This window comes from Pectinophora gossypiella, chromosome 11 (genome assembly GCF_024362695.1).
Source record: "Pectinophora gossypiella chromosome 11, ilPecGoss1.1, whole genome shotgun sequence".
Taxonomy (NCBI): domain Eukaryota; kingdom Metazoa; phylum Arthropoda; class Insecta; order Lepidoptera; family Gelechiidae; genus Pectinophora; species Pectinophora gossypiella.
In genome coordinates this window covers 1969456-1993309 of record NC_065414.1, presented here as the reverse complement: position 1 = coordinate 1993309, position 23854 = coordinate 1969456, and the positions used below count along the sequence as shown (strand labels likewise).

Genomic DNA, 23854 nt, shown 5'->3' with positions numbered 1-23854 from the left:
TTACCTCCTTGGAGTAGTTTTAAGTTGCATGATGTGGTATACCTATTCACCTCCTTTCACTTTGGTCTAACAGAAAGATCGGTGATGCGTGGGTACTTTGTTCATCTTGTGATGGATGTACCTCTGACTACCCCAATTGGGATATAGTTGTGAGCTTATGTTATGCTAATATCTTTAGACATGAGGGTAAAAGAAATAACTGTAATATAAAACAATGCACAATTTTATTGCCATATCTAATTACATACACAATTATAATCAATACATCAATTTCCTTACAAATGTAAAAATTAGTTCAGTTTATGTATAAAATACGCGCGTACAAGTTAGTCGAAGCTCGTTCCGAATTAAAATTGTGTATCAATTGATTGACATGTTGCTGATGAGTCATAGAACGGAAACATCAGAACTTTTAGTACATTAAACCTATAGACCGGGCGCGTATTGACTTCGGTTAAGAGTACGTGAAGTCAAGTCGACGATGAAGTTGGCTACAGTTGATGTGATTCTTGATAATTTAATTTTGGAATAACGAAAACGACAGGAGATTATCACCTCCTTTGCGTCCCGTTTTTCACAGGGTGCGCTTACCTAACCTGCAGATTTGACAAGTCCAGTTTTTTACAAAGGCGACTTGTCCGACCTAATATGCGAAGGGAAAACCAGCCCAGTACAGGTGAAGTGATACTCAGAAATGCATTTCTAAGGAATGAGGATTTCGTTACGATATATTCCTCCGCAGTAGCGGCCCTAGCAAAATATTTAGGTGGTGCGACACCTCACAGTAGTGCCCTTCAAAATACAGTTTTTTTCGATTAGTTTACGGGCACCTAATTAAATCTTTTAAAAATGTCGTTTACGGGCACCCATTAAAATGTATGACTTTTATGTGGCCGCTAAGAGGTCTAATTCACAGGGCAGGTGTGCCCAATCCAGTTACTCCCCTGTAGATCCGGGGCTGCCAGCCAGAGTGGTCCCGTCTTGGCTGATTTTGGCTCCCCCTAAACGGCGCCCGGTGCGGTCGCACCGCTCCTTCACTTGAGGAGATGGCTAATAAAATATTAAACCGAGTTAATACGCGTCCATAGGCAGACAAAGGATAAATAAGTGAATAAATCTATAGTTACAATTATGCTTGGGCACAAACAAACTTAAAGATATCCATATAAATATTATCGGTATTTGCTCCAGCAGTATAGGCACAGGTGAGGAAATTCAATATTTTTATACATACAAATTAGTTGAAACGGACAGTTAACATAGTAAGACAATACGACACGACACAACGGAACTAAACTTAATGTAATATTACTAATTTGTTACATTTGATAGTTCTAAAAGGGCCTTAAGATTGACTAGCGATTCATTTCAAACAATGTTGGTTCCCCCAAAATATGTAACACATTAATGTTAAAAATTCATTTGTATAAAAATATGAATTCTCTATAAATTATTAGTAAATCCTAAAGGTAAACTTAATTTACTTATGATACAAGTGTCATATTGGCAGTAACGCGATTATGGCATCGTGAATTTGTTTTTCTAAAATATTTTTGGTCCAAAATTTTCATAGTATCTACTTACGATTCCACATTACTATAATCTGCTTTAAAAGAAATACATACACCACTTTTAATACTGATGTTATACAATATAAAATATAATAAGTATTAGTAGTTAATATCTAAGCGGGGACTATGTTGCTAACTTACGTAGTATGGCAGTAAGTGGTAATGGGACATTAAAGTCGTCACGAGCCACACCTATATTCCCAGTTAGTGCCATAATTGTTGTCACAAAATCTAGCGTTTAATAAAACAACAATTTCTTCCGTATTCTGGCTCACATTTAGGGAATTTACGACTCATTGGCGCCAAAACAACTGCCAAGTTAACACAGGTTGGCCAACGGAAGCACCAAGCATTTTTTTCACATGGCAACATTTTTAAATGTTTTTTCTGCTCCTGATAACTGTGTTGAAGTTTATTCTGCCATGTAGGTATATTAAGGGCTAGGATCCGCTAGCTCGAATGTGTTACAGTGTTGACGCCATCTACGACTAAGGTGGCGTGACCCGGCCACGCCGCGCGCCGCAGCGCGAGATTCGCATGTCACGCATGTGACTCTATTCGAGTACTACGATTTACGCCTATCGATGGGTTATTTAATTTAAAGTTCATTCACTAGCAAGTCACACCACTTTTATAAATTCACTGTCTCTTAGAGTCCTCACGCGAATTCAATTTACACACAAATTCTTCCAAAAAGGCAGTAGAGTTGAGTACTTAGTAATCGTAAAATTACGATAAAGAACGATCATGTTTATGCAATCGTTTAGCTAACTCATGATCTCCACTATGTGGTTATCAAGTGTGACCAGCATAAAAATGCATATCGTATCGTTTTCTTCATTATAAAATGCATTGTCGGTACGCATGGGACTTAAACATAGCTGCCGAGGAGTGTGTGTAATACTACACACCTCTACCTATCCCTTTGGGGATATACGCATTACGCTATGCTGTTATCGGTACGCTGTCTGTTTAGACAATTACTTCGTTTCATCAGCAATTTCTCGCCGAGATGGATTTTTTTTTCATAATATTAATTGTTCACTGCTCGTTGCAGTTTTTATTTCGAGAATTTTCCAGAATATTCTTGTTTTTTCTTGTCCGTTAGCAAGCGGGAACGTCTGCGCATTTGATCGTCGTGATGGGTTTAGTGGCAGTGTCGCAGTTGTATTCTTGTACCACGTTGTTTGTCAGCTTGTCTACGCAGTACACGCTTCGCCGTTTCGTCGCTTCCTTGCCCTGGGAACAAATAAGAATAATGCTAATTTTTATTTTGTACAAGTACCTACTAGAAGAACTCTGTGGTACTTGTTCTTTTAAGGATAAGTTTTAATTTATTTCGTTTCCTTGTACATATCAATAAATCGTCGACCTTTTGAGGTGTAATGCCGAGACTAAAGATCGTAAGACCATAATTATGATGAGGGATTCAACATATTAGGAAGGAGTCCCTCTGACTGATTTTACGATATGACCGGAATGATAAGCAGTTGACCGCGTACTAAGTTTTTTTCTGAATGCTCTATGTACATTATGACTTTGAATTCATGTTTGGACCATAGATACTAAATTGATATTACGTGGTCGGCGGTTAATGGCAATAGCTTCGCCCCCTGTTACGTGGGACTTAAACATATCAGGCGAGGACCTTTGCCTACCCCTTTTGGGATACACGCTTGATGCTACGTTATGTTTGTTATTCGTCTCTAGTCCAGAATAGAAGTAGTAAAACAATAAAGAATCGTCAATAACTAGTTACCGGCATGTGGCAGGGCTTGGAGCAGGGTTTCCAGGAGCTGACCCACCAGTGCGTGCGCGGCGAGCGCGGCGAGGGCGCGGGCGCGGCGCAGGGCGGCGCGCGGCACTGCGCCAGCAGCGCCTCGTGGCGCGGCGGCTCCATGTGGTAGCACTGCGACTGCTCCACTTGCCCTGGGGGGTCACAGTGCTTGTAAACATTTCTATAACATCCGACTACCTCAATTGGGTTTCACTTAATCGTCGCTAACTGGCAACACAGTAATGTCAATAAAAGACAAAGTTTCTGCCATTTTGCGTTAAATACAAAGGGCGGGAAATAGACTCAATGCAATAGTCAAGCTGTAAAGTAAGTTTAGTTTTTCTCGAATACTTTTTAAATTTACATGTATTGTATGATAGCTGGCGCGCAGCTTGCCACTAGAGCTTATCTGTTGATTTCAGTGGCGGCCCTAGGGTGGTGCGAGCGGCCAAAATCAGCCAAGACGGGACCACCCTGGCTGGCAGTCCCGGATCTATAGGGGAGCAGCTGCATATTTGCATAATTCTTTGAATACATACGGTCATGTTCATCGAAGCACTCGTACCGCCGCGACACGTATCCGTCGCCGCACGTCGCGTTGCAGGCCGACCACGGCGTCAGCTTGTACCTGAAGCGGCGGTGGCGCAGCCCCTGCCTGTCTACCGTGTACTGGTACGTCACACCGGGGTTGCGAAGCTTGCCGCTTTTAATTCGTTGCTGGAAGGAGATTTGAGCGGTTATGAGATGGTTGTAAAGATATCAGGTAAGATTTTAATAGGCGGCCAACACTTTAGAAAACTTAGCCAAACAAAATGATCCTATTCATCAAGAATGTAAAAATGACAAGTTGTGGACGTTTTTCACCAACGATTCTGATGTGAATCAACTTTCCTCTTGATCAACTTATGAAATGCTTTAGTGTTTTTTTTTGACGTGACTTAATGTAGGTTTGCCGCAAATGGCATTAACTACTTGGCCGGACAAATGGGGAGCGCTGAGGCCTCTCACCCGGTACAAAATTTAAGACAACAGGCCTGAGGGTGCCCGGTTGGGCGCGAACCTCGGCTCAGGGCGTTGTCTGAGAGGAAAATATTTGGAAGAGTCCACCCTAGTGGGTCGATAGCGATAAGCGCTGAATGAGGGAAATCCTCGACCACGCCGTAGGAGTCGGTATCGGGGTTTGTTGTCGCGACATGCCCGCCTTTATGGCTAGAGTAATCGGGTCATCAGGATCGTAGGTATATTACGTCCTTCGTTGTAGTGTATCTATTGTTGATAAGATTGCGTACGCTACCCTTCGGTTATATTTTTGAGGAATGTAAATGCAGACAGATTCATGGAAAGTAAAATGTTGAAGCAACTTACATAAACTTTGATGTCGTCAGCAATGGGTCCTGAGATCCGTACTTTCTCCCAGTCGCGGTCCCGCTCGTATATCGCTTGAGATCCAGCCACGAAGTATTCTGTCAGCATTGCGTTTCTGAAACAAAATTAGTCGTTACTGAGGAGCTCGGTGGCGCAGCGGTTAACGCGCTTGGTCTGCGATTGTTGAAGTTAAGCAACTTTCGCAAAGGCCGGTCATAGGGTGGGTGACCACAAAAAAAAAACAGTTTTCATCTCGAGCTCCTCTGTGCTTCGGAAGGCACGTTAAGCCGTTGGTCCCGGCTGCATTAGCAGTCGTTAATAACCACCAATCCGCACTGGGCCCGCGTGGTGGTTTAAGGCCCGATCTCCCTATCCATAAGAAAGATCCGTGCCCCAGCAGTGGGGACGTTAATGGGCTGGTGATGATTATGACGATGAGGGACTATGTCCCAAAAAGATGTATAGGTGGCGCTGTACAAACTTGCCTTCGATTAATCTTCTAATTTGATGCATAACCTATACCTATGCATCTTTTATCTTTGTTTTTTTTTGGGTATAAATGTTATGCCCATATTGTTTCACCCAGGCACAACACATCTTCCATCCATTATGCCTCTGTCATTTAATTTTTTTTTTTTGATTAATTATGTACCTGAGCAATGATAAATTAGCTAATTATCACCTTAAATCTATACAACGCCATCTATATTGTTTTTGGCGAACGTAGCCTGAAAGTCCCTGCTTAGGTAATAACTTTAGTTGACAGAGTTCATAGGGCCATAAGTCAACGGGAAACTGCTTTGTCCAGTTGTAAGATGACTCCATTAGATAGATCAGCCTTTATAATATTATCAATAAGAATATATAAGAATTAAGAACTAGATCTGCCAAAGTACCTTTACCCAAAGAAAATTGACAAAAAAAATCTAAATGGTACTTCCTCAATAAGTTTGAGAACCATTGAATTGGATAATGGATGCATAGTTACTGGGCAAGTAAGGTACTCACTGCGCTCCGTTGAGATACATCTTCTTCGTTCTCGCACTTCTGATGGAGATGAAGTTCCCAGGACTCGCCTTCTCTTGGATCTTGACGTTTCTGGAGCCAGCTGGTATCACAGCCACCTGGGGAGTTCAAAGAATATTGTGAAGAATTCCAATCATTGTTGTCTCTAGTTCTCTACGTATAAGTGCCCTATTTAACGTAGCATGATTAGAATGAGAGCAGGACAGAGATCTGTCTCTTTTGCGCTAAAAGTATAGAGTTTCTGCTTAGTGCGACAGAGATGACAGATATGTCATTCTAATTCATTATAATCCACCATACAACACAAAACACGCGTTTGATCGGGAAGGTCAGGTACAGACTTCTCATTTTCGTATTTTTGAGAATCTGAGGGAATAAAAAGACCACATTGGAGCAATATTCATAAAAAGAAAACAATATTGCAATTTGACATTGGCGGATATAAAAGTAAATGCGCAATGCAAACAAATGTCAAATAGCAATATTGCTTTTTTAGATAGATTGCTTCTTCAAAAGGGCCACCCGGTAGCTTTGACCTTCCTGTTCTTTTGAGAATCTGTTCTTATGAGAATGAAGATACTCTAGTACGTACCAAGCTGAACTCGGTCTTCTTAGTGGTGTCCTTGGAGTAGATGCCCTGCACAGTCTTGCAGGCGGACCCATCGCCGCCGCACACGCCGCAAGCGTCCTCCTCCACGTTAGAGTTCACGATCCAGTCGCACCCGACATGGTAGCACACACCTAAGCACAAACATAATTATTGTATCGTCTGTGAGCCTAGCACCGTAAACACGCGACTCTTTCTCGCCGCGACAGAGATCGCCTGTCTCTTTCTGTGCAGTACTGTGAGAGAGTGACGGGTGACGTATGTCGAGGCGAGAAAGAGTCGCGCACTTTCGGTGCTAAGCCCGCTGTACGTTCTACAGATGAAGGCTCAAGGTTCACCAGGGTTAAAGAGGTCTATCATTAATCTCAACCCACACGAGAGAAGAAGAATGGAGGCCGTTACTTTTTAACTTTTATCGATTTCTAGTTCCTAAAAGGTCTCTGTGGATCAATGTTTGATTTTTGGCCTCACGATCCGGAGGAACCAGGTTCGAATGCCGCTGGGCACATATCACAAAAATCACTTGATCCGTGCTTAGAAAAGCACGTTAAATCGTTGATCCCGGTTACTACTTACTGATGTAAGTAGGAATAAATGGCTCACTGTTAGAATGGTCCAAAGATTACCTAAAAAATCGTAGTTATCGTGTCAAAATAGGGCAATCATACAGTGGAACTGTGTCCGTTTCAATAGGTACGGCTCAAGGATCTGTGCTGGGTCCTTTACATTACTTGACTTATGTTAATGACGTCGTGAATGTGATAAAATATTGCTCTCTTTATCAATATGCAGATGACACTTGCCTTCTTGCAGCTGACAAAAATCCTAACGATGCCTTAAATAGGTTACAGTATGATTTCAACTCTCTGTGTAAGTGGTCACATGATGCAGGGCTAGTTATAAATGCACAAAAAACGCAAATGATGCACGTGAAATCATGCCATAATAAACACAACATATCGAACCGCCTCGTAGCTTTATGCCACGATTGTCTACACGCAAGGAATGGAAACTGTGTCAACTGTACTAAAATTGAGCAGGTGAGCCAAGCTAAGTATTTAGGCTTGATTATAGATGACAAGTTTAACTGGAAGCCTCATATAAATAACATTTGCGATAAAATGAGAGCAATGCTTGCGAAATTCAGCATAATAAGATATAATATCCCATTCAACGTGCTACGTAACTTATATGTAGCACTAGTCGAATCAGTAACTTCGTATGGTATCACGAGCTACGGGAGAACATTTAAAACATATTTAGACAAAATATACAACTTACAAATTAAAATTATAAAAAAGATAGTGAGCCACAACACAAAGGAACGTTTTAGGGATAAATATCATGAATTACTTAATGAATGTAGCATTACACCTATTCATCAAAAGTCAAAGTGTGCATTGTTAGCCGAAAATTATTTTCGTACAGACATTCTAAAGCCAATACAACATATTAAACAAACGAGGCTAGTGACAAATAAACAAATGATAACAGGCCGCTCCCATAATACATATGGGAAGAGAACATTAACATATATGGTTCCCCGAATATATAATAGTTTACCAATTGAATTAATAAATAAAATACATTCCAAAAACATAAAAAATATATTAAAACATTATTTCTTAAATATAAGCAAAATGCCTAACGTATAGTATACTTATATAATAATATAATATGTATAAATTTATGAATACAGTAACCGGTATTATAACATTAATGTACTATTTATGTGATTCTTTTATAATAATATATATTTAGGTACGTATGTATGTGTATATAAGACAAATAACATAGTCACTACTGCCTACCCCGCTAGATAAAGTGGGCGTGATGCGACGTTACAATAGGCAATCAATTAATAGAACATGATGTATATGAAGCATCGAGGAAGCGACAAACTGGTTTTAGAGGGAATCTCGTATACGAGGTACGCCGCATTGATTGGCATTTATGCCTACTCGGTACGACAGTGCACTGTGTGTGTTTTTGAGTTCATTTCTTTCAATGTTTTCTGTATTTTTATATTATTATTTTATTTTATTTTTTATTTTTCTGTTTTAATGCGACGAATGGGTGCCGAGACAAACCTCTGTGGTTTAACGGCATCATTCAAACCATGTATTTAGATTAAGGATATAATGATAATAAAAAAAAAAAAAAAGTAAGTACTCGTTGCATGAGCCATTTGACGGGTCTTTGGCGACCCAATAATGACCCTGACACCAGAAGCCACACACACACGACAGAAGAAGTAAAAGGTAAGAAGAATCAAGAGGAGAGGGTATTTTTATTCCACATTGGATTATCATTTTTATGAAGAGAAGCTTACTAAGTCCTTAATTACCTGCAATGCACATATCCCTGCTCCCGATGCTCTGCCTGCAGGGAGTACCGTCCGACACGAACCCTCGGTCCACCAGCTCCACGTCGTTGCCGTTCCTGGGCACACAATGCAACTCGCACGGTTTATCTGAAATATTGGAACTGAATTAGTGTTAAGCCTTTGACTAATTATTAGGACGCCATTCGCGTTTTTTTTTTTTTTTCGGCTTGTGGCGCTGCGGGCTTACACCCGGTACAAAATTTAAAACAACAGGCCCATTAAATCTTATTTCGTGGCGTCCACTCCAGTCACCATTACACGAATGTTTCTTTCAGTGGTGACGTCACTTTGGCGCCCCTTAGCCCCTCTAAATGTAAAACCCGTTTGTTCCTTTACTGAGTGGGTTATTACAGTTTCTTACATGCGTGATTGTAATTAAGTAGTTAGTACCTAGGTATCAGAAAACAATACAATTAACTAGTACCTTTTTTTTTGACGTGACTTATTGTAGATTTGCCGCAGATGGCATTAGCATTAACTACTTGGCCGGACTAATGGGGAGCGCTGAAGGCTCTCACCCGGTATAACGTTTAAGACAACAGGCCTGAGGGTGCCCAGTTGGGCGCGAACCTCGGCTCAGGGCGTCGTCTGGGAGGAAAAATATTTGAAAGAATTAATCGACCCTAGTGGGTCGATAGCGATAAGCGCTGAATGAGGGAAATGTTCGACCACGCCGGCGGGTTCGGTATCGGGGACCTGAAGTGTTTGGTGTCGCGAGCTGATTGGCTGCCTCTATGGCTAGAGTAATCGCGTCGTCGGGATCGTATATTACGTCCTTCGGACGCCGATACTTTTCAGTACCGTCCCTAAGCGGAATGTACTCGGAAGCCGCAACTACCAGGGGATTTGGGTGGTGCGGAATCGAAAAAACGTTTGGAAGCTAAAACGTAAACTAGTACCAAGTACCAACCTTGATCAAAGTACGGTATCCAATCAGCGATAGTCTCGTTGTGGTAGGTGATGTTGTTATACTTCGCGCACTGCACCTCTCTGAACGTCGGCTCATTGATCGGACACGGGTCAGTGTTGCACACCTTGTACCTGAAAAACCCATTATTTAAATATTTAAAAAGAAATAAAGCTCGAACCCCGGCAACGAACTTGCACCAATGAGTTATTAATTTATCTCCAGTGCAGTTTTCACTAACACAGTTGGCTCAACCATTATAGACGGCGATACGGCTCACCACCTATCACGTTGGTCTAACAGAAAGCTTGGTGAGAAGTGGGTTTTAGTTGACTACCCCGTTGAAGATGTAATTGTGCCTGGGTGTAATACAAAGGGCCATCATTTATACCCAAAAACAAATGAAATGAAATGAAATGGAATGGTATGGAATGGAATGGAATGGAATGGAATGAAATGAAATGAAATGAAATGAAATGAAATGAAATGAAATGAAATGAAAATTTATTGCGATAAAAGATGCACATGTCTGTTATGAAGGAAAAGCTGTACAGCGCCATCTATATTGTTTTTGAGGAACAACTTCTATTCTATTCTATTCTAAAGTCCGTCATTGTAAATTAATATTAAACTTTATGAGCAACGTCAAAACGGCCATCATAGCGTGCCTCTAGTTCAGTTAGGACATTTATACAAAACAGTAAACAATATTAAACGGTTTATCAATCAACATTGTGCATTAACCTTTATAAGACAAATATAATTATTTGATTTCATGCAAGCTTCAAACAATGTCTTACAATCACGCGCATGTTTATTTAATCGTATCCTGTGAGACTAATTGAAATTGTTATTTTTAGCTAAGACAAAAGTCCGTACGCAGTATTGGAGCAGCGTGGTGGAGTATGCTCCATACATCCTCCGGTTGATTGAGGAATTGGGACGTATACCTATCACTAATACTAACACTAAGTTAGACTGTTTGTTACTAATACTAGGTTCAATAAAATAAAAAAAATATTTCAGACGATAAATACTATTCATATTTTATTTGTTTGTTACTTACATTTTTTTCTTTTTTATAATTTTAGCTTTGTACTTAATATTAACATAATAATATGGACTAGTTTCCGAAATAAATCTTTTTAAATTTGATTTTTTTAGACATTCCATACAAAAATCCCAAACATGAGGATTGTATTGATTTTAGGTACTTAAATAAATAATTTTTGATTTGATTTGATTTTGAAAAATCTCAGTCTTATGTGTATCTTAGTGCGAGAAAACACAGTCGGTGTGTACAGTCGTAAGCTTAGGCCAAACCCCCTACATTTTCATTCGTTTTGGTAGGTTAGCTAGGGCCTACCCAAAATACTTAGGCTAGTTTCCAACTAGTCAAATCAGCCACTGGTTACTTTTTACTAAACTTCAAAACACGAAATTTGTTTGAATTTGGAAAAGCACACTGTGACGTCATAGAAAAACGTGATAAAATGTCGGACTTATTATTAAGTAAGTATACGTTTTTCTTGTTTAAAATTCATAAGTAAGTTAAATATAGAAAAGAAAGTGTTTTTCGTTAGTTTTAGAAGTGTCTTTATTTAGTAATTAGAATATCATAATTTATATTGTTTTTAGTACACGACTCAATTAAGTACCTACTAACGTTTCTGATATAAAATACCTACAGTTTTTTAGTAAGGTGAATATCCACTTACCGACTCCTATCGCCAATGCAGTAAGCGCCATTATTCTCGGGCGGCGGGTTGTTGCACTCCCGCGCTTGCGTGGACACGCCCGCTCCACAAGTCCGGGAACATTCGCTCCACTCGCTCCACTCGCCCCATCCGCCGTCCACCGGGGTGGGGGACGGACTGCGCGGCACGCAGGTCTGGTTCTGACACCACTGTGGGATGACAGGGGGTAAATTATGTTCAGGATTCGTTTGGGAGCCGTGGTAGCCCAGTTGGTAGAACTCTTGCCTCTCACTTTGAGGTCGCAGGTTCAAATCCAGCACTAGCATTAACCGATGATTGTCGAAATTATGTTTGGATCATAAATGATTATCACGTGCTCAGCGGTGAAGGAAAACATCGTGAGAAAAGGCACATTACCGAGAAATGCATTTTCGGTGGTATGTGACCTAAGGTGTATTGGGCTGGGTTTCCCTTCGCGGGTTGGAAGGTCAGACAGGCAGTCGTTTCTGTAAAAAACCGGACCTGTCAAATCTTCAGGTTAGGTAAGCAGACCCTGTGAAAAACGGGATAATGCTAGGGGGATATTTGGGATGACATGGGGGAAGTGTTGTAAGTTTCAAAGTGTAACTATGTTACCTACTGGATACAGACATTTTTGAATTTCAATTGCGTATATTTTATTGAGTACCACAATGACGGCTGCTTTACGTACCTTTAATTAGAAAAGAAAGAAAGGAAGTACCTATTTATACCCGCTATCAACTAAATTAGTAACTATTTTGAATGAATACGGAAAGATAATACTATTATGACGTAATAAATAAAGCTTACCAGAGAAATGAGAGACAACAAAACTCCTAAAATCATTTTTAAAAGATGATTTTATCAACTTTAGCGCACATCGTAGGACACTCGACACAAATCGAAAGAGATATGCTGCCGTGTAACCAGTTGCAAAGTAATTCAACCTACCTACTTTTTTATTTAGTTCAGCGAAAATTGATACAGATATGTGCTGCTTAGCTATGCATGAAAAATGATACATTAGGGGTTTCGGGGGGTGTCTAGATAGCGAGATATGCAGGGAGGTAGACAGAAGGAGACCCCATATAATCATATCATAAAGATTTTATCTATCTATCTATCTATGTATGTATATCAGTATAACCGTCTTGGAAATTGTTGATATGGATCTCTGATGTGGGAGAATGAGATAGCGAGGTATCTTGGTAGTTAGAAAGAGACGGCTAACCAGGTCTTATTGACGTTGGACGGTTGCACCACCAGGATTTCGCATGTGTAATTCAAGGAGCGGCAGCACGAAGCACGGTCTTGCAAGTTTGAGTGAATGAGACAGCGAGATCTGAGAAAACGTAGTTAGAAAGAGACAGCTCACCATATCAGGACCGCACGTAGTCCCAGGCGCGGCAGCACGAAGCATAGTCTTGCAAGTATTGTTAACAGAGCACCATAGGATCTCGCACAGCTCAGTTGGCTTCGCGCAGACGATGGCCTCCGACCCGAATTGCAGGTGGCATTGCGTCGCTGCGTCGAATGTCACTCCTGCGCAAGGGGGAAGACTGTTATGTACCTAACTACCTATTTATGTACCAGTATAACCTCTGCTAAGGACCGGAGTTTCCTGGCACAAGCATTACTATGCTTAAAAGGAAACTCCAGCTACTAGTTCTATTGTTAATGCATTTTTTTTATTATTATTATATACCAGCTGTCAGAACTGTGCTCTTCCTGGGTAGACTCCCCTATTCCAATTAGTCTTACCAAGAAGTCTTACCAGTAGAATCCAGTTAGAACTAATGCATGTCACCAACTTACGGAAATATGCAAAAATACCTAAGATTCTAGGATATGTTTGCGTTCGTGATATTTGCTTTCGGTATTCGAAGACTATCCTTCTGAATGTCTCTTTAAGTGCGAGAGAGTGAGGGAGAAGACGCTCAGTTACTCTGTCTCTTGTGGTCAATGGTCGAATCCTGGACATTCGCGCTCGTTTCAGCTTCTTTTCAGACAAAATCCTACCCTGGTTGATTTTCCTTTTATTTATTAATCAGAAAGGTATTTATGGTGCCTATTCGGGCTGTCACAAGCTCTTTATGTGTCGTCCTTCACTTATAATAAGTGCAAGAAAGAGATAAAGCTAGTTTTATTCCTGACAAATTAAATTAAAAGTAACTTGATGGTTGCCTGAATTGGTACTATTGTAATACTCACCAGCTGGTACTTCAGGGTAGGTATACTCTTCCTGCGAAGGTTTGTCGCTCAAACACTCGCCGAGACCCGCACTGGAAACAAACAAAAATAGATTAAACATCTCTGACTCTGAAGTTTTCTTAATAACTTATTATTTATAACCTCATTGTTTATCGAACAAAAGGACCTCAAATCGACAGCGTAATAGTTTATTAACTCTACATCATAATAAAGATGTCACATGTTAATGACATGTGCCTAAATTGAACAAGAATATTAATGTTCAGTATTGTCATAGAATAACGAATACTACGTACTTATAGAACGGCAACTCTCCGCTCCCCACCGGTGTCTGAGTTAGGTTTACCTCACCCCCCTCGAACATAGTTTAGACTTGAATCCTATGGTGTCAGACGTCACAAACACACACACACACACACACACAGATGCGCGTGTACGATAATGTCAATGTGTAGTGTCTGTGTAAAACGAGGTTGTTTGTATGAAGTGTCCGGGGTGTGGTATTGTCAAGAATCCCACAATCCAAAGGTTTATTATGATTGTTTGATGACAAATAAGATAATACGACTTTAGGTTGGATTATAAAATAAATATTGATAGATGGAGGAGATGTAGGTATGTGGCCTTGTGAGTATTCGTAGGGGATTTGATTACTGATATGGTAAATAATATACTACCTAATATCAAACAGCAAAATTATCATGTTTGAAATGTATGTTTTTTAGGTATCAATGTAAATACAGCAAAATTTTCATAAATTACTGTTTGCTTTAAAAAGTATGTATGTTTAGGTATGAATGTAGGAAAGTGAGAATACTATGGAAGGATAATGAATGGGAATTTGATTGTTTATGGTATGAATGGAGGATGGTTAATGAATGGGACGTAAGGCAGTTTTAAAAAGTAAGAAAGGCGAGTCGATGGTGCAATGTCGGTCGGGTTAGAGGATTTTGTTAAATATAACGAGTAAAGACATTTAAAATATCCCGTGTTATTTCTATAACTCACATGAATTTGAACTATTATTACGATTTCATCTTACTACAAACAAAATAGACAGAAATGGTAGCACGAAGTAAATGTTTGTTTTATAGAACGCCACACGGTAATGTTCTGATAACAGTGAACGTACCTATGTTTGTAAATAAGCCAAGTGACAGACATTGAGTGTCATCACCTTGTTATGTACTAATTATATCAATATTTTCATCGACTACACGTGCCGACATGGGATTGTAATTTACTTATCTAATAGGGTCACTGAGCAGGAAAATTTGGGAGGTTTTGTTTTAGAGTTTGGGAGCGAACTTTTCTTCCGCATTGTTCGCGACGTCAGAATTCTTACATTGTTTTAAGTTTACGCGGTTATTATCATAATTAAAACACATAATAACGGGTTCTTACCGCCTCCCGATATTTCGACACTGTTGCAAGTGCCATGAATTCCTGGTATCAAGTACCAAGTCCTACACCTAGTCCTAGTAGTATTGTCTATTACAGGACAGATAAATTCGATTTTTGTTTTGTTTTTGATGACTCAATAAGAATTCGGATTATAAGGTTTCGGCATACAAATTTAGGTCAATTTCTGATGCCATCACTCAGAGACCTCTCTGACTGACTGGAAGACTGTTGTATTTGAAAATCTCAAGGTAATTCATCTACCTGTTTGTTTAATAGATGTGGTATTTAAATGTCACTCGGTCTGAAGTAAATTGTAAGCTTTAAAAGCTTTTTTAATGTTGACTGGGAATGTACTTTATTGTTCTGTCTAGATTTGATTGTTACGCTGTCGTTCAGTGGTAATTGCATCGTAACGTAATCCGTCTGTCTTTAGAATTTGGATATCTTGTCTTGTTGTTGTTGTGGTGGTTACATACAACATATTGCATGTGCAAACGCGCAAAATAATGTGCAGCGTCGCGACATAAATGCAGCGTCGCGCCATAATGTGCAGCGACGCGCCATAATGTGCAGCGTCGCGTCCTAATGAGCAGCGTCGCGCCATAATGTGCAGCGTCGCGTCCTAATGAGCAGCGTCGCACCATAATGTGCAGCGTCGCGTCCTAATGTGCAGCGTCGCGTCATAATGTGCAGCGTCGCGTCCCAATGTGCAGCGTCGCGTCATAATGTGCAGCGTCGCGTCCTAATGTGCAGCGTCGCGTCCTAATGTGCAGCGTCGCGCCATAATGTGCAGCGTCGCGCCATAATGTGCAACCTCGCGCCATAAATGCCGCGCCGGTAACTACCGATCTATATATATGATATAGCTGACTTACTCAAGGAAGTTGGTGACGTCTCGCTTGCTGCAGCGCGACCAGGCGACCTGCACGGTGTCGGCCTCGAACACGGGCGTCATGATGTGCAGCGTCGCGCCGTCCCGCCGGTGACACCCGATCTTCTCCGTGTCGTGGTATAGGCCGAAACTGGAACAAAACGCCATGGGTTAGAATTCTAATTCTATCGATCTTGTAAGATTCATCTGTAGAGCAATGAAAAAACATTTGGGTACTCTAGCTACAGCAACCAGGCTCCTCTTGAAAAAATACTGAAAATACTTTTTCTCTCGTAAGCCGTAGTAGTCGTAGTCTGCTCTATTTGCTCTGGGTTAGAATCCCGGCCCAGACATCAAACCACTGAATTGGACTTTATGAGCTTGATTGATATTATGTTTGGGTCAAAGATAATATATTATTATCACGTGATTTCCAGGATTTGTAACCGGTTATAGGCAATTGGCTCACTTGCTATTACATGCGACTTAAAGTTGGCGAGGAGTGGGTACTATACAATATACCTCTGCTTAACCTTTCGAAGACACGGGAGTGATGTTATGTTATCTGTCAGACCCGACTTTCGGTCCTAACTAACTGGTTGCCTACTTCCTGATGCAATTTCATATTCTAGTTGGCAAGGGAACTAAATCTGACTGCAAGACATGTGCCGCCCATAAATATTATGATCAACCTGGTCTGTTAAGATAATATTATGCTATTGGTGCAGTTGACAAGATGAAGCGTGGGCGCTAAACACACGCTAATCTATTCCGTGAATCTACCATGTTTGTATAGTGCATTATACAATCTTGATTTCGGCCAAGTACCTAGTTACCTACTTATCTTCTAAAATTAAAAATAAATAAATAATATATGAAAATATAAAAATAAATAAGTAAATAATTAATAAGTGAGTAGTTCGGTATCCTGTCAAACTTTATGAATCATTTTAAAGAAAATAAACAAATATTTTTTAGTTATTTTTTTATTAAAATAATCTATTTTTATATACTAATCTAATGAGAGAAAGAAGGGGAAGACCAAGAAGAACGTGGAACAAATCAAAGAGATGGTGAATTTCGTGTCTTATAAGTAAGTCAAGGAATTGGCCTTTGATAGACAAGAATTGAGAATGCTACACTGACAAGAGCGTGGCTCTTAAATTAGTGATGACTAATCCAATTACAATTAAATAACATAATTATTGTAAGTAATTTGTCAAACACAATTTATATTGTCTGTGAGGAAATAAATGAAATGAAAAGTACGGTACGGGGTGGGTTGGTACTTAGTTCATGTTGGAAAGGATGTGCCTCTGGCTTAGGTATGTAATAAAAACCGTTTTGATGTCTCAAAACACTGAAAAGTTAAATATAACTACTTAACTAATTATCCAATACAAAATCATAACCCTACTTACGTACTTAATATTTATTATTATAAAATTATCAGATCCTGAAGTCGGTGCCAAGGAAAATTATGACGATTGGCTATTTTAAAATTAGAATTCCAAAATTAAATACAAATTCATATTTAAATTTTTTCTTTTCAAGCAAAGCACTAACAACTTTTTCGAACTAAACTTAACAAAAATACTGAACGACCTTTAAACCTAAAATTGTTTAAAATTACTATGATACAGTTCTTAGTACTCGCACATTAGCGTATTCGTTGTCGTCAGGTTTATTTATGTGCAAATAAGGCATTTATCGTAATGTTGTTATGGACGTTAGACAATCTCAATGCAAACAGCTGTTATGTAGCAGGTTGATGACCCGTGGTGCAATGGTATTTACCAATAGGTAAGTAGTTAGGTATATACTCGTAGTCATGACATCGTTGTTGTTTTCAACTTCAATGAACAAGCATAATATACATAGGTAGGTATAATCCTCAACATCTCCCTAGCGTTAGCTCGATTTCGCGGGGTCCGATTACCTAACCTGAAAATTTCATAGGTCCAGATTGTACCTTTCAACGCATGAAGAGGAAAACCAGCGCAATACAGGTTAGACACATATAAACATACCTCCGAAACGCATTTCTCGGGAACGTGGGCTTCCTCACGATGTTCTGAGCACGTGATGATAATTAATTTATGATTCCAATATGAATTCGAAAACAAATTCGGTAATCATTGGTTTAGACCTGTATTGGGATTCGAACCTGGGACGTCACAGTGAAAGTCAAGCGTTCTGTCAACAAGGCTACAACTCTTTATAACTAGTAAATACGCCGCTGCATTCCATTGCTTGGTTTAATGTGACAGGCGCCTCTTCGCTTTGAGATGGTAAATGGACTGTATTACACAATGCTGCTGTAATAGAAGAAAGAAAGAAAGGAAGGAAAAAAAAGATTTATTAATATGATGGATGCGACTGTACAGACAGCATAGAAATATTATGAATTTTCAATTAATTCCACTCAAATCCGAGGACTTTCTTTTGTGGTGCGCACTATAGATTTGTCTTAAATCTTTTGTCATTGTTTAGAAATAAGGCAATTAGATACAACGCGATTAGGTGCGCGTCGACTTGTCAATACCATCATTCCATATTATTTTTTTATCACTGTCACGGTCGATTGTCAATATTTTAATTGTAATAGTTTGCAACTTGGCTGAGGCCCGGATTCAATTCAATTCAATTCATTTATTTACAAATAACCAATCATATACATCAGATGCAAATTAATATAAGATAATTAAGGTAACAATAGGTACAGTAGTACAGATTACTCGATAGGCATTTTCTAAGCATTTGTTTAACATGTTATAGGCATAATATGAGCAGGTTGGTGACCTAAAGTGCAATGGCCGGTGCATTGTCCTATATCGCGCCTACACAAGACGGTTTTTCATGTTATCTCGTAACAAAGAATAATGGGCTATCAACGAGGTAATTTGTTCGGAGATATGACTTTATGTAAGTATGATATTTTGTGTATATGGTTGTGTATTATATACAGTATTTCTTTAGTACGACATCCAGCAGAGGAGACCACGGAATAGAAGAAGGAGGTTGAAGTTCGTTCATTGACGTTCGTTATGTAAAAATTGACGATTCAAAGTGTAACTATGTTACCTACTGAATAAAGATATTTTTGAATTTGAATTTGAAGAGCCAAGTGAGCGTGAAACGCGCGCCATACAAGTATGAGCAAATCTTCTCCTATCGTGTGGGTTGTGAGGTGGATTACCAACCTCATCAACCCTGGTGTCAGGGTTACTATTGAGCCGCCAAAGGCCCCTGACGTAACGATTACGTACTTGCATCAGTAAGTAGTAACCGGGATCAACACCTTAACGTGCCCTCCGAAGCACGATTTCACAATTTCGCGACTATGGTCAATCATAAAATAAAGTCATGATTATATCTCAATTGGGGTATCCAGAGGTACATCCACCGCAAGATGAAGTAAGCACCCACACCTCACCGAGTTTTCTGTTAAACAAACGTGATAGGTGGTGAGCCGTATCGCCGACTATAATTCAACAGATACGTACTATTCAATCCAGTTCTAAGGATTTATGCTGCAACCACTAATAGATTCTGTAGGTATAATGAATAATAGTGAACATTGATAAGAAATGATACTAATAGAGCCATTTAGATTATACACGACGTTCGATAACCGTATATAATGTTACGAGAATTTATGATCGACCAACATAACCTGTAGTAGGTAATCAATGCCATAGTAATATTGTACAAATAGACCATTATACATGTTAAATATTAAATCATGTGGTCAGCGGTGAAGGAAAATATCGTGCGGAAACCCATATTAAAAAGAAATGCGTTTCGCAGGTATGTGACCTAACCTGAATTAGGATGGTTTTCCCTTCGCGGGTTGTAAGGTCAAGACAGGTAGTCGCTTTAAAACAAAACTGGTCCTGTCAAATCTTCAGCTTAGGTTAATGATAATAAGATTATAATACATATTTAAATAGTTCATTGTTTTGTGAGGTGTTCTTAAGGGCTATTTGCGTTTATATGTCTTACTTATAAGTAATAAGTAAAAGATTCGAATGGCATTCACTATTTGGCCCGATACACGGGTAGTGTCATTTTGGGACTAAATGCGAGTCCTAATCTTACATTGCTACACTTCTGCCTACCCTTTCGTGATGTTATCTTATGTTACGTATTACATTATTACAATTACTAGTCATAATAAATGTTTATAAAATAAAATATAATTCATAAATTAAATGAAAAACAAAAAAACAGTACCAACATAAACTATAATTTTACACGCCTATTAGAATATTATAAATATATAACTTTTTATTTAATTACACGCATGCATTAACGTAGATAACAATTCTATTTATACTTACAACACAACAATAATCCATCAACTGTTGTAATTAATAATCGCAATAAAATAATTATTAATAAACGCGTGACAATTCTTATCATTGCTAGTAGTATTGAAGACATAATGAAACTCTTGTGTAATTATTACGATCATAATTATGAATGAATAACACATCCGGACTCCGGTTATTGTTTTTCCTCTGTAAGAGGAAAACAGAGGGCCCTATTTGGATTTCCCTTTAATATTTAATAATATTTGCTTATACCACAACCTTATGATCATTTCGACGCACATCCGTTTCGGATTTTTGTAATTGTTTTGTGATAATTTTAAATGATGTTATTGTCTTGTTTTTGTGTGTGGCGTCCTTTTATAATAAACTATTTCTTTCTATTCTTTTTTTGACGCGACTTCTAGATTTGCCACAGATAATAATTATAACGAGTTGGTCAGAGAAATGGGGAGCGCGGATTTCACCCGAAACAAAAGGACAATGAGTCAAAACGTCCCCCTCCATCAATAGATTCCAGACATAGCTCATTCGAAGCGTCTTAGTGAGTTGATATTTTTGTTCTATAATAAACAGGTACATAATAAAAGTTTATTTTGGCCTTATAAAAAAACATCCATATTTATTAGCAACATTACAAACTTAAATCTAGTATTAGTAACAAAGAAGTAATCGAGGCCGGTTGGTTTTATTTGACTGCGTGCAGTCGTATCCATCAGGCCAGCAACCGTGAGTCCCACCGGTCCGCCAGCGCGCGCAGGATGGTGTTGGGGCTGTCGCGCGTGCGGCGCAACATGGAGGCGCAGCGCTTACGCATGACAGCGGCAAACCCATCCATTGCATCTATGGCGACTTTCTCGAAATACGCGGTTAGGTACCGCCCGGTACAACATTGTTTCAATTAATTTCGATTTTCGACAAACTTTTTTTTAATTTTATTTCTAAACCCCATGGAATTAGAAGTTAGAACTAATCGGTACGCTTTTTAAAGATACTATTGAAATAAAATAAATTACATGTTGGAAGGTGGGGACGGGTCTCATACAGTTACGGTCATGATCCTTTAAAACAACAGGTTTGAGTTACAAGTGAGCGCGATACTCGTCATCAGAGAGAATTATATACTTATGAGAGATTCCGAGTGGGGTTATATGCCGAATGAGACGTCGGCAACACCAGCGGCGGCGGACAGGTTCATCACTAATTAAAGAACCACATTCTTGTCGCATTCTTTTTTTGGAGAAAATAGGACAGTGGTTACTCTCTTGCCTTCCGTCCCGCAGTGCTCTTGTCTGACGCGAGTGAGATGGCGGCCAGAAAAGTCTATTTCAAGGTCGTACTAGGACTCCAAACGACAGCAGATGGGTTTGGTGTGTTTTTCTGAATCATGTCAGGGGTCTTTGGCGGATCAATAATAACCCTGCAACCAGGGTTGATTAGGCTGGTATTCCACTTCACAACCCACACGAAATGTTTTTTTCTTTAGGAAAGAACGTAGTCCACTTATGTTCCATACCCCCTCAGGTTTATTGTGGGAAGGCCTGTGACCAGCAGTAAAATGTCACCTTCCATGTTTTCGTAGTCTTTCGTGGGATTTTATGAAGTTTATGTAAATAAACGCCTGAACATCCAATTTACATTCCTTCCTTATAACAACCCTTTTAAGTACAAAAATAACTCATAAAATATACGCATTAATTTAATTGAAAAATTAAATTATGAGCTCTGTAAATCATAAAGTACTTCCTTATTATTTATTTTCTTTATGAGATATATTTATTTATTTGCTATAAATAAACTTAATGTTTATTATTGAATGAAGTCCTTTGAGTAATGATAGTGATGTCATTGACCATTGATGTTTATACTTTTTCTCTATAAATAGTGTAGTGAATATTTATCTGTATAAGAAAGCGGTTCATTTCGATAAAACTTCTGTATAGACGCTACCTCTTCAGGGGCCTTAGCCAACTTGCAAATGATTATGACAATCGATATTTCCTTACTATCGTTTCTTTCTAACGTATAGTCTGCCGAAGGTTGTCTAGAAGAGATCGCGCTTAGCGATAAGGCCGCCTTTGCCCACCTTAGAATAAGTTTATCCTGTATATGTCTTGTAAATTTCTGGGAAATAAAGTGTTTTATTGTCTTTTCTCTCGTGTGGGTTGTATGATCAATAACCAACTTCAATAACCCAGCTATTATGGAGCCACCAAAGGTCCGTGACATAGTTACTTAACCCAAAAGCTTCCACCTGCATGCGCATGCTTCATTTCTTCCATCGCTTGATGCACCAGATTTTCACGTTTAACCTATACATATAATGAATCTATATACCTAAGTATCAAAGTCGACCGTCCTTGTACCGAGTTAGCAGCGTGAGTCAGCGGCTGTTGGCAACACGGCGCACGCGCAGTTGAACCCGCACCCGCGTAAACAATCCATTACAATACTGAGCGATGACAGCTCTAATATAAATTACATAACACAAGAACACGAGGTACATTTGCTATGCCTGGTTTGGTCTGAAAAAAAAGCCAGGCGAAACAAAAGTGGCGCGGTACCTCCTGCCTTTGCGTCTGCAGAGCGTGTGGTAGACCTTGCCGCTCTCACATTATCTTATGAAGACAGGGTGTTTGTAACTGATAAAATTATAGGCCATTTCCTTTCTTACGCGAGTACCAAACTTAACCACATACAGTTATGAGCAATATAATGTACCCACTTTAGGACTCTGTCGCACTAACATATTTGACATTTAATGAGACTTACAGTTCAATTTGTCAAAAAAGTTAATGTGACATGGTACCAAAGTGTATACGTACTAATGCTCGTGACCGTACATTCATTATCAGAGGGGTTAAAATGTTCACATGGAAGCAATTCATCTAAGAAAGCAATATTGCTATTTGACATTTGTTTGCATTGCGTACTTACTTTTATATGCGCAAATGTCAAATTGCAATATTGCTTTTTTAGATGAATCGCTTTGATGTGGCCTTTTCAACCCCCCAAGCCTCATCTTTTCCATTTTTTTTATTATTATAAAGAATTGCAAAGTATATTATCATGTTTAGTACAGTACATCACATACTTAAAAAGTTTTTCCGTGCACTGCAATGATTTAAATGCAAATGATTTAAACTGTGTTTAGGAGGCACTTTTTTCGTGACTATACAGGCTGTCAGTGACAATTTAACGGTTACTGAGGGGGATAATTCAGACCATGATTCTGAGTTGATATTTAGTGGAATTCTCTATCATCAGACTATACGGAATTGAACTCGGACCTCCAAGATCGAGATTCTAACGCTCTAACAACTATACCATGGCGGTTGTTTATATAATACACATAATACAGAGTTTAACAAGTGATGACGTAAATTCGCGTGGATTTATTATCGGTCATTACTATTACGAGTTCTGATATTGAGTATCGATTTTGTAATGTACTACGAAATATACTCGTGTTATATTATGTTTGTTTATGTAGGCAATTGCTAGAGGCCTTCTTCTATCGTGTGGGTTGTGAAGTGGATTACCAACCTCAGCAACCCTGGTGTCAGGGTTATTAAGCCGCCAAATGCCCCTAACATGACTCATGTAACGACTACGTACTTACATCAGTAAGTAGTAACCGGGACCGACGGCTCAACGTGCCTTCCGAAGCACGGATC

The 23854-nt window shown here is 39.2% G+C and overlaps 1 protein-coding gene across 1 annotated transcript in view; it reads right to left on the bottom strand.

Moving 5' to 3' along the window:
- Positions 1 to 205: 205 nt before the first annotated feature.
- The window catches only part of LOC126370655 (A disintegrin and metalloproteinase with thrombospondin motifs 7-like), a 183401-nt gene continuing 159752 nt past the window's right edge, over positions 206 to 23854 (bottom strand). The window contains exons 9-20 of the mRNA XM_050015620.1: positions 15848 to 15994; positions 13569 to 13639; positions 12733 to 12899; positions 11358 to 11545; positions 9643 to 9773; positions 8694 to 8819; positions 6332 to 6480; positions 5722 to 5837; positions 4714 to 4828; positions 3888 to 4065; positions 3331 to 3500; positions 206 to 2810 (exon numbers count right to left, since the gene is read on the bottom strand). Coding sequence (XP_049871577.1) covers positions 2676 to 2810; positions 3331 to 3500; positions 3888 to 4065; positions 4714 to 4828; positions 5722 to 5837; positions 6332 to 6480; positions 8694 to 8819; positions 9643 to 9773; positions 11358 to 11545; positions 12733 to 12899; positions 13569 to 13639; positions 15848 to 15994 — 1693 coding nt within the window. The 3' untranslated portion in view covers positions 206 to 2675. The remainder of the gene's footprint in view (positions 2811 to 3330; positions 3501 to 3887; positions 4066 to 4713; positions 4829 to 5721; positions 5838 to 6331; positions 6481 to 8693; positions 8820 to 9642; positions 9774 to 11357; positions 11546 to 12732; positions 12900 to 13568; positions 13640 to 15847; positions 15995 to 23854) is intronic.